The sequence below is a fragment of the Aethalodelphis obliquidens genome, unplaced genomic scaffold, assembly GCF_003676395.1.
Source record: "Aethalodelphis obliquidens isolate GAN/ISIS:26980383/991018 unplaced genomic scaffold, ASM367639v1 scaffold12, whole genome shotgun sequence".
NCBI classification, from domain to species: domain Eukaryota; kingdom Metazoa; phylum Chordata; class Mammalia; order Artiodactyla; family Delphinidae; genus Aethalodelphis; species Aethalodelphis obliquidens.
The window spans coordinates 11,548,652-11,560,907 of record NW_020837956.1 but is presented as its reverse complement, the minus strand read 5'-3'; the positions used below and the strand labels follow the sequence as shown (position 1 = coordinate 11,560,907).

General features: G+C 42.5%; 1 protein-coding gene across 10 annotated transcripts in view; it reads right to left on the bottom strand.

Moving 5' to 3' along the window:
- The window catches only part of SLC8A1 (solute carrier family 8 member A1), a 346,328-nt gene that overhangs the window by 55,249 nt on the left and 278,823 nt on the right, over positions 1–12,256 (bottom strand). For all 10 annotated transcript variants that reach the window (XM_027113301.1, XM_027113298.1, XM_027113299.1 and 7 more), the window contains one exon: positions 11,272–11,371. In XM_027113301.1, coding sequence (XP_026969102.1) covers positions 11,272–11,371 — 100 coding nt within the window. The remainder of the gene's footprint in view (positions 1–11,271; positions 11,372–12,256) is intronic.

Here is a 12,256-nt window from a genome sequence, read left to right as displayed (position 1 = left end):
TCTAGATAGCTCTTGGGCAAAGACAACTCCCCTGCTTTGTGACTGCTTTCCTGGTCTCAGGACCACTTGAAGGGACTTTCTTCTGATCATGGGGTTTGTGAGTTGATCTGCCAGCAAACTAGTGATGAAAGTGGGGTATCTAGAAATCTCATCATGGCCTCGGTTTGCCCAATACAAAGTGACTGCAATCATTCAGGGTGCACCTCATCTGCTCGTCCCTGGTCCCTTCTCTCTGTTGTGATTTTCATTGAGATGCCAGTAAACAGGGCTCTGCACTGACAGCAAAGAGGCTTTGATGATTTCCATGTTCTTGGGCACCTCACAGATTCATTTCCTGGAAACAAAGGCTAACCTCAACTACCCTTCTCTTTGGTGCTGTTGAAAAGATAAATGAGACTTTTTTTTTTTTTTTTTGCGGTACGCAGGCCTCTCACTGTTGTGGCCTCTCCCGTTGCGGAGCACAGGCTCCAGACGTGCAGGCTCAGCGGCCATGGCTCACGGGCCCAGCCGCTCCGCGGCATGTGTGATCTTCCCAGACTGGGGCACGAACCCGTGTCCCCTGCATCGGCAGGCGGACTCTCAACCAGTGCGCCACCAGGGAAGCCCGAGACTTTTTTAAAGAGAAGTGAGAATCTTATATGTAGTGAAATCGGTTTTGGACAAGAGGATTAGCTCCTTAGTGGAATTCAGGTGGAACATCCTGTTCCCTGACTGCACGTGAACATTTCCTTTAAAGGGTAGGTTGCCTAAGGCGGGTGTTGACAATCAGATTTGTCTGTTCTCAGTGGATTTTTCATCTCTCGTAAAAAAAAAAAAATCCTGTAATGGAGCTGTTTGATTCTTTTCTTTAATATAAAGCATCTTTAAAATATCCCTTCCCCTCTCATTATCAATGTCTGTGGCCTATTTTCCTTATTTGGTTAAGGCATGGAGAAAACGCTGTTACGTCTATAGGTCTGATCTCTAAAAGTATTTCAGGTCACTGTTTTGTCCCATAAGCCTAGGCTGAACCTCTAACCTGAACCAATATCCCTAGTAAAATAACCAATAAACCTCTTCTGCAAAGGGAATGCAGTGGTTAAAAGAGTCACTTCATTTGTACCATTCGTATCGGCAGTGAATATTTATTCATCATTTACATGTCAGGTACAGTTCTAGGCATTGAAACTGCAGACAAATAAGACCCCATAAAATGTCCATTCTGGTAAGGAGAGATTGATAGTAACCAAGTAAAACGAATGAACAAACATCATTTCAGATGGTGATCTGGGCTCTGAAGACACTGAAGTCAGATAGTATAATAAAGAGTGACTGGGTTGTACAGAAAGTCCTCTGAGGTGGTGACCCGTGAGCTGAGACCTTAATGCTGAGAACATCCGGACGTGGAGGGAAAGCCTTCCACGCAGAGGAAAAAACTTATGCACAAGCCCTGAGGCAAGAGCAAAGTACGAGGAATAAAAGTAATAAGCTTGTGGCCTACGGGCATTAGATTCTGGGATGCACAAGTGTGACAAGATGGAAAGAGTACCAACCTTGGCACCAGAACCTATGGGTCCAAGTGTGAATCCCAACTTCTGTTTCCCCATCTCGTAAACAGGTTCCTCAATACCTACTGCACAGGGTTGCCGTGTGAGGCTGGTGTGAACACAAAACAACTATTCATCAAGAGCAGGGCCATTCACTTCTTTGAATGCTGCTAAACTGTTGGCCCAAGAAAGTTGTGGTCTTTGCTTCACTTAATCCTGAAGCCTCACGTCATCAAGAAACCCAGAGGTCCTTAGGTGACATCAGGGGACAGGCATGGAATAAGGGCAAAGGTGCTGGTTCCATAAAAGCCAACTTGGACAGAATAATGAGAGCGGTGCTATGTGGTGTAGCAAGTAACCTGGGTTCTGAAACAGGCTCTGTGTGACCTTGGAGGAAATTCTTTCCCTCTCTGGTCTCAGCTTCTTATTTATTAAAAAAAAGCAAGGTTGGACTAGCTGATCAGTAAGCTCCTTTTCAGGTTTGCACCAGGATTCTGGTCTAAGATGCTTTCTCAGGACAGAAGAGACAACACCCAGCCAGATGTGAACAGGCACAGGCAAGGCAGGACAGAGGCACGGGCTGTTGGGTTTTGTCAAAGCCTGTTGGTCCAGGCAAGTGGCTTTTCACTGCAGGAGTCAGAATGACAAGGTTTTTATCAAGACGGAAGGCTGTTAACAGCAAGAATTAATGCTGCAAGTCACTTTCACAAGGCTCCTCCACCTGTGTGTGTGTGTGTGTGTGTGTGTGTGTGTGTGTGTGTGTGTGTGTTTTGGGGGGGGATTGGTTATGTTTTCTCCTCCTTCCACCTCGCTGGATTATGCTGAAATGTTTCCCCCACTGGAAACAGTGTACAAAGGCTCCCGCCTTGGGATGAAACCCCCCTCAATACCTCGTGCATTGATTTGGAAGCAACAACTAAAACTGTATTCACATCGCAGCAGCCGAAGCCAACAAAAGAGCTACTGGATCCAGTGATGGTGCATTGTTTGCAGAGCTGAGCTGCTGCCTCTCCTCCAAACCACATTAGAGATGTGACTCCAGGCTTACAAATAAAAACGCTGAATCATTCCCAAGCCTTTGGTACAGTGTTTTCCTCAAGATTCTGTAATAAGCAATTTAAGAGAAAAACAGCCCAACAAGCCAGTATTCTTTTCAGAAATATTAGCTAAAGCCAGGGGCCAGAAACTAATTGCTTGCTTCTCCCGCCTTCTTGTTCTCTCACCGCTGTGTGGCTGGCCTGCCTCTTTCTGAAACTAAGAGTTGAAGCTACCTGATTCAACGTTTTATTCTGCTACCACTGACATTTTAAAGTTGATAGATATCCTAGATTTGCTTTATCTACCTACCAATAATATGGCCCTAGGATATCTGCCATAAATAGTTTCTTTATGGAACTTACTGTCATCCTCTTTGTTACTCATGCCCTCTGCTTTTCCTCTTTCTCATTTTGGATCATAATAACCAGCCAAAAAACACTAAAATTCCACTAAGGAAACTGACAGAAAATGCAATTTAAAATATGGATTTGCATATGCAAAAATAAATGTATTATATGGGTACAATTACATGCATTTGTATATCTGTATGTTCTGTGTATATTATATATGAATTAAATGTGTCTGAAACTCTTTGAAATATGGCATATGTACGGATGAGGGTATGTATGTGTTTATACAGATTTTTTCTAGATCAGACATGGCAGTATGATATAGGGAAAACAGGCTTTTAATCCAGTTACATGTAGATTGGAAAACATTGATTCCCACCTAAATTCATTCACTCTTTATTCAACAAATTCTTATCACTGTCAAACACTGGCCTGGGTACTAGAGAAATAGTGGTAAATAGGACAGATTTGCTGTTGTTAAAAAAAGTATTTTAATTTAGACTCTTTCTACTTCCAAGAGGACTTGAGCAGATCTGTACCTATTAATAAAGTTAAACTACTTTAAGATAAAATAGGACCAAAAAATATCTGAAGAAAGCAGAAATAAAGGACACTTTCAGACACGTAAGTTGAGTGAATATTGAATACTTGGACAAAAAAAATTGACTAAGCTTTCTGATGGTCAAAGCAAATAATAAAACACTGAAAAAAATTAATTTGCTGAAAAAAACAAAACTCCTTTTCTTTAAACTAAAGTAGGAATTTATCATGTTTTCTTTCTTTCTTTTTTTTTTCTTTTTTGCGGTACACGGGCCTCTCACTGTTGTGGCCTCTCCCGTCGCGGAGCACAGGCTCTGGACGCGCAGGCTCAGCGGCCATAGCTCCCGGGCCCAGCCACTCTGCGGCATGTGGGATCTTCCCGGACCAGGGCACGAACCCGTGTCCCCTGCATCAGCAGGCGGACTCTCAACCACTGCGCCACCAGGGAAGCCCTATCATGTTTTCTTTAACTATAGTAAGGGACATCTTGAATAATAACCCTAACTCTAAGGAAAGATACAAATACTTTTCAAATATTATACTTTAAAGGTAAAAATTAAAATTATGATTAATTTATAATCCAGTGAGAGCAGTTTTGATAGGGGCTCTGATAAAAAGTTAAAGAAGCTTTACTTTCCTGATATCTAATTCAAAGCAAGGAAGAGCAGCTACTGAATTTAACGTGACCATTAGACAGTGTGTCTTAAGCATTAGATCTCTTAAATGAGCTTTGGCCCAGTTGGTGTAATTACCCAGTTTATCTAATATGTACTCTAAGGCAGATGTTTCATTGGACTAAAGCCAGAGCTCTAAATTTCAAATAGCAGTGCCATTGAGAGTAAGTCGACATTTACTGCTGAAAGTGAAAGGTCCTTCAGAGGACCCTTTAGTACTTCCATGTTCCAAAAACAGAGGTCATCCATTCCAATGCCCTAACCTGTTTGTGGCCCATCAAACACACATTGTATATCTGATTTAATTATTAAAGAAAAGGGCACATTGACCAGAAGTAAAGAATGTCCATGTTAAAAATAAAACCTAAACGCCTCCCTTCCTGGAACTCCAATGCTGATCCTCCTTGGATGGTAAGACCCTCTTCCCAGGTGCCAAGGCCATATTGACTTGCTGTGCACATGCTGGTCTGTTGTCTTTTTTTTCTTGAAACCTTGAAGAAACGTATCCCTGACTTGTATAATGTTCTTTGTTCTGACGAGATATAAGACTGTGCTGAAAAACACGCTTCTCAGGAGCAGTTTCTCAGAGTAATCTGGGAAGCTGTCTTGCAGGCTATAGTCTTCAGTTTGGCTCAAATAAAACTCTTTTCTATTTTTATTATAGACTGTTTATTGATTATTTTCATTGACATGGTAGACAAGCAATAAATGGTAACATTATTTAAGCAGAAAGTGGGCTGAAATTTTATACACAGGTTTTGGACCAACTTCCTTAGAGGTAATTGTACCTACCATTTCTCAGGAAACCTCAGCTTTTTTCATGAACCTCTGTCAATTTCTATTTTTACATAAAGGATAATTAAGAATCTTTATAGTCACACAAGAAACAGGACAAAAATGAAAACTCCCAAATCCCTAACACCCTCTTCCCTCTTTGTTTTTTTGATTTTCTCAAAGTCACATGAAATCTGTGTCAAACCTGACCTAGCAGGATTATTTTTTTTCAGCTGCTTAAATGGGATTTCCATATGACCCAGGGGTTTACACATTAAGTAATGAGAGTGTCTCCATAGTAATGATGTTTGATAATAGATCCTAGAAAGATTCCTGCTTAGACCAGACGGCACGGCAACCCCTTGAAACTCACTGGAGGTACCATTTTTACTATTTATTATTTAGGACTGGGGCAGTGGATCAGTCTTCAGGTTGACAGGATTGTCAAAGTGAATTATTGTTCATGGGCACCACTGAGGCAACAGTTTTTGCTATTAAATAATTCAGCTTATCTGAGAGCACTTATTACTCTACATAACATGCAAGGATGAAAGACCAATGACAGAAGCATCCCCCAAACTGAGCTAGTCTCCAGACTGGAACGGTAGACTAAGGAGACCACACCCACTGCATCTGTTTATTTAGCTGGTGTTGTTGTCTCTGATTTTAATCTATTGTGAAGTGTAGTCAGGGTGGACAGGCCAGTCACGTCTAAGATCCTGGCCTCCTGTTGAATGTCTGCCCTTCTTCTGTCAAGGATTCCACAGGGATTTCTGGGCTCCAATTACCAAGCAGGAAGAAAATTAGAAATATTCGAATTGTCCTCTCACTTCGTTTCTTTTCAAACAATGGAAGACTATCTTCTCATCCCTTTCCTTCTAGGAGAATAGATGTGAATTGCATGCTGCTATTATGCTGAATATTTAATATAAGCAAGCCAGGAAGGTGGGCAGAGTGTATTTTTTTTTTTCCATTGCTCAGAATCAGCTGGTCCATGAAACATGATGCCATCAGGGTCGTTGTACAACGACAGCAGACATCCACAGAGCTCCCAAAGTTCTATACTGGCTGGTTTCTTAGAACTCGCCTGGTCCAACCCTCTCATTTTACTGATGGTGACACTCAAATTCGGAAAGATTAAATACTTTGTCAAGTTATACAGTTGACAAGAGACAGAATCAAGACTACAAAAAGGCTTCTTTTTTTGGCCACTTTTGAGTGTTCCTTCATTATGAGAAGTCCAACAGATATTATATCAGATATGCAAAATCGATGTCAAAAGTAAAAGGATTTGAGAAAAAGCCTTAATGCGGGATACTTAGAATGATCAGGTAAAAGAGGGGGCAGTGTGATGATGTTCTTGAAAGAATGTCACCAATTACTAGGCAGGAGAAGACTACAGATGCACCTAGGGAAACAAACACTTCCCTCTTTAGAGAATTGACTGGTGCCTTCCCTGAAGGAAACATGAGCTGGGCTTAAGGAGATTTAACAAATATTAAGGGGAAGAAAAACCCTTCATATTTCAATCTGCAGCTCAGTTATGCAAATGAATAAAGATACAGGCCATATAAGGTGCCTGTCTCTGTGCCTGTGTTTTGTGTATCTGCATGTATGCACACATACATGTCTGCATGCATCTGCGTATGTATGTCTACAGGTGTTCTATGTGTGTGTGTGTGCATGTGTGTGTGTGCTCAGGACTCAGGCACAGCGAGTGAGTGCACTTCTCACCCAGAAGAGAATCCCAGGCCGACATGTACCCCAGCGCTGACATTCACCAGCTTTGGCATCTTGGGCAAGTCGTCACATTGTTTTCCTGAATCTCACTCGCCTTATCTATCAAACGGCATGTGTAATACTACAAAGCAAAAAGGTCAACCAGTGTTTTTAGTCCCCTAGCCTTTTTAGTAATTAAACTGAATTGACTGCCTTTCCACAAAATTTGGTTCTATTTTATCGTAGAATATTCAAGAAGTTTGCCTCTCAAATAACCAACGGTGCTGCCCCAATGCACAGACAGTCCTTGTGAAAATACGCGCTGCCTGGATCAATCCTTACGGCAACTCCATGAGTGAGGAACAGTTTTCTCCACTTTACACACGAGGGGACTGAGATTTAGAGGGGAAGGAATCTGCCTAGAGTCACCCAGGGAGTTTTTGGAGGTCTGGGACACAAATCCACATCTTACTCCAAAGCCAGGCTTGCCATCACTCTGTCCTTCACCTCACCACCACCCAAGGCTGCTGGAAAGAACAACAATGTTCCGGCTGTGGAACTGGCACTGGCATCCTGGTTCTCTTTACCCAGCTAACCTTTGCCCTCTTCCCTGAAACATCTGTTTCTCCCTCGTAGCCCAGCTGGTCCACAGTCTCTTAAAGCCAACCCTCCGTTCTGCCCTAGCCGAGACACTAGAAAGATGGCGGCACTGGGGGAAATTCAAACCAGACACACAGTGAGTGCTGGTTTCCCTTGGAAATACATCGGCTGCCACATCTTAAAGCACCTGATTGGGCTTCCCTGGTGGCGCAGTGGATGAGGGTCCGCCTGCCGAGGCAGGGGACGCGGGTTCGTGCCCCGGTCCGGGAAGATCCCACATGCCGCAGAGCGGCTGGGCCCGTGAGCCATGGCCGCTGAGCCTGCGCGTCCGGAGCCTGTGCCCCGCAACGGGAGAGGCCACAACAGTGAGAGGTCCGCGTACAGCCAAAAAAAAAAAAAAAAAAAAGCACCTGATGGTACTAGACTTGCCTTGTAAATTTCTGACAGGCATTTAACTACCGCTACCGCTCCTGGTATTCTACGCAGGGAAAGACAGAAGGAGAACTGCCAGGACATGACTATATAATCCCTTCCTAATCCCTTGAGTCTCATAAGTCCTTTAACTCTTCAAATATTGAACTATAAGAACTTGGTTTACAGAAACATTATGGTCATAGGAGGCCCAGGGACTGAGCTATGAAATTCAGAGAAGACAGGAGGACCAAAAGACAGCCAGGGGGTTACCTTGAAATTAGCTTAAATATAATCAGTGGGAAACAGAAGCAAAATCCTAGTTATAAAATTATTACTTTTGTTTAGCAAGATAGATCGTCTCAATTTTGCACAGAAAATTGCACAGGAAAAAGCCTCCCAGTAGAGACATTTAAAAGCAATTTAACATTTTTAATAAGGCAACTGTTTCTGATTCTCAACTATTTAGCCATGAAATCTTAAAATCCAATGAAAGTCTGTTTTCAAGAAATACTGCTTTACAAATTGTATTGTCTACTTAACAACCCAAGAATAGTAACATTCTTTAGAGACTTAAATTTAATCGTAATGACAACAACTAAGCTTCCTAACTGCCCTTCATGTAATTTAATGGCTATAAGCTATGGGTTTGCTTCTCTGATATTTTGTCTCAAAATTGTAAAGAAGATCCATTTTACCCAGCAGCCTGCAAATTTCTGAGCCATTTTGTCTTGTTCCCAAGCAGTCACTTAGAAACATAAAACAGAATATATTGCATGATCGATAAGAACCTTTGAGAGGTTGGGCATTTCATTCATGAACCGTTCTTCAGAGGATCTGAGTGGGAGTTATTCTCATCATGTAAGTGCTGAAACCATGGCACCAGGAGAGGTGACGAGGCCAGCGTCACTCCATGAGCCAGATGGGAGGAGCAATTTTCCTCACTTGGAAATGTCTCGCTCTTCAGGGCAGTGGACAGCACATTGGACTAGTGTTTGGTAGATCAGGGCTCTGGGCTATACCTTCCAAAGGCAAGTTGCCTTGCTGAGGCCCAGATTCTTCCTCCAGAAGGTCAGGATGATCATAATACTGACCTCATGAGATTCCGAGAGCATTTGATTCAACATAAGAAAGTACTGGCCAACCAAAATCTTCCCCTTTAAAGTAAGAATGTCTTAGCATCTTTAGAGTTGTTTCTCTGTATACCTATTCTAACCAGGAGCAAATACACAACTTTGTTTGCAGCATGATCACTCTTGCTGTTTAAAACCACCCTTTTCCATTGCCATAGACTGGACATAAAATGTTTACCTTGGTCCCTGAAAGTTACAAAAATGTGTGAATGAACCAACACAAACCACTCCATGGCTAGAAAAGCAAATTCAGCAACGACGTGTCTATGGATGGCGTCTTTCTGGCTACCATCCAATGCAGCCTCTATGCACACTTCCTGTCTCCCTCCATGGCTTTGTTGTTCTCCATGACTAGCTCACCATCGTACAGACACCTTATTTGACTTCTTGCTTATTTTACTTATTTGCTGTCTCCTGCCAGTAGATGGTAAGCTTCATGCAGGGTTATTTGTCTTTTTCATTCACTGCCATAGCCTTCTCAGCAAGAACAATGAATGATTGACATATAGAAAAATGAATGAATGAGGTCCAGCTCATGACCATCGTACAAATACTCATATATCTGCAGTCAAAGGAAACCTGGAAACTATTAGAAATGGTCTGTTAAGGCTTATGCTGCTTTTAGTGTTTCAATTCTAGTATGTCAAAGCCCATAAAATAATTTGTTTGTTTTTTTTTTTTTTGCAGTACGCGGGCGTCTCACTGCTGTGGCCTCTCCCATTGTGGAGCACAGGCTCTGGACGCGCAGGCTCAGCGGCCATGGCTCACGGGCCCAGCTGCTCTGCGGCATGTGGGATTCTCCCGGATCGGGGCACGAACCCGCATCCCCAGCATCGGCAGGCGGACTCCCAACCACCGCGCCACCAGGGAAGCCCTGGTTATTTTTCAATATTTTCTACCACTGGCCTTGTCAACAGTTTCTTATTCAAGTTATCTTTGTCCCTTTAGTTTTTGTTCTCTCTACGAAGAAGGAATATAGCTCACGCCTCAGGTATTAATCTTAGATTTATAGAAAAAATACAAGCCATAATGAGGGAGTACTATAGACTGAATATTTGCATCCCTCCCAAATTCATATGTTGAAACCTAATTCTCAATAAGATGGTTATATAGAGGTGGGGCCTTTGGAAGATGATTAGATCCTCATCAATGGGATTAATGCCCTTATAAAAGAGACCTTGGAGAGCTCCCTCATCCCTTCCCCTATGTGGGGACAGAGTGAGAAGCTTATGAGACAGGAAGCAGGCTCTCACCAGGCGCCAAATCTACCAGGGCCTTCATCTTGGACTTCCAGCCTTTAGAACTGCCAGAAATAAGTTTCTGTAGTTTACAAGTCACCCAGTCTGTGGTATTTTGTCATAGCAGTCCAAAAGGACTGAGACACGGAGTCCCCACCTCCATTAGAACTTATGCGTACATTTCAGATCTACTCCCCTAAGCAATTACTCATCATTTACTGTTCATAAATTTCCACTGTATACTCTACTGCAAGAAACCAAAGTGTGATTATTAACAGCACTAATAATAAACAGGCACAAACGTTTTTTATCACCCTCTGTTCCCACAGTACTTGGGAGATCTGTCAAATTATTCTGTGGCAGATTGGAAAGACGGAGTTGTGTTAGAAGTCATGACCCAACCGCTAGTGACGCTGTTTCCATATTTTCCAGTCTGGGAAACACTAGTTAGAAAATTCTAGTTTTATTCATTAGCTGCAAGAGTAGAAAATGAGCCTGCGGTGATCTTTAAAGAGAAAGAACCAGTGGAAATGAAACAGAAGAACTGAAAACCAGAAAATCCCATGAGAGTGTTGCTTTCCTGAATCGTTGAAAGGGGCTTTCCTCCGCCTTTTTACAATCACACAGAGAGTGGACAAGGTTTGGTGACACAGAAAAGGGATACTTCTTTCTGAATTTAATTTCCTCAGGTGTCTGGCTCCTTGAGTTTGCAACCCTCTTCATTTTATAGGATCTTCCTAAATAAAACTCCACACTTTGCTTGTATAGGAAGAAACAGAATGTGATTCTATTTTCACTTCCAGAGCCAGTGCAAACACTTATTTGTTAGATGTTGTTGAAGAGAGTGAAAAATGATGCAGATGATGGTGGTGAAGTGTCTTAACGTCACCCTGTCCCACCTATGATTTTGATGGTTCCTTTCTGACCTGCACTTAGTCACTTCTCCTGCTCTCAGGGAATTTTCCAGATAAACCCTGTGATTGGCTATCCATGAGTAAGAGACACAGTAGGCTTTAAATTTATCTTGTCTATTTCCAGAGAGAAAGACGCAATGTAGACAGAGAAGGATGTCCTGTTTGAAGACATTTGCTTCATCTTAGAAAGTCTGAATTCGTCCCCAAAATGTGCATGTACATTACAAATACATTTATTTCTCTTTTAATTTTATCATGGAGAATCTTTGGTGCTTTGGCCTAGACCAAGTGGTGACGGCAGGAAAAGTAAGCTCGGGACATTATCATTAATAATATGCAGAGAAAAGCACTCACCAGCACTGACAGTGATCGCTTCGATAAACTGCTCTCTCCAGCTGTTCGTCCCAACCACGAGGGCTAGGTTTGTCTTCTTAATAAGTTTGTCCACGGTACTCTAGAGAGGTTGAAAAGAATCAGAAAATAATTGTCGGGTTGGTTAAGGCCTCGGGAAATCTCAGACCTTGATGATTTTAAAACCCCCGAGTTATCTAAAGGGTAGCAGATGTTAGGCTCAGAGCAACAGTATTGACATCAAACACTGTTACGATTATGCAAACAAGCATTGTCCTTTCTTGGAAACATCCTGAAATGGAAACTTCTTCATAGCAAATACAAGCCTCCTTCACTGCCTAATAGCCAAGGAAGAATAGCCTCACCGGTTACAACTGAGGATGTTGCAAAAGCCCATCCCTTTCCCTCGGACGCTTCATGAACTTGCTTCTCTCCTGGCTTCATCTAGAGTGTGTGTCTGCAACTGAATTAACCTATGCCCTGCTCAGCACTACCTATCGGTGGATAACTGGAAGCGGTAGAGAGATGACGAAACTAAAACCTGTTCTTACTATACTTTTGTTGATCAATGAAATGCAGCCAGACAGCAAAGCGTCAAGGCTGCTGCTGTATGATCATTAATAAATGGATTTTCCTGTGGCTACTGGTTTTGTCAGCCTGGTGGCTGGTAGAGAATTCATCTCACCTGACTCCTGCGGCAAACAAGAAAAGACAAAAACAGTCAATTTGTATGGTTCAGGGCAAACTGCAATGACCTTGCACTGAATCTCCCCCTGCTTTACTAGCTCTGAGCCTCTTCTTTTTCTTTTTCTTTAAGACCTTGTTTAGGCACTTGCTTCCGTACAATTAGCACTGTTAGCTTTCCAAATGAATGTCAGTTCACGGAACCGCAGAAGCAGTCAAGCGTTCACAAGAAAACTAAGTAAGAAGATGCACCCAAAGCGCTACCACAAATCACAGCAATTACAGGGAGAAGGGTCACTTCCGG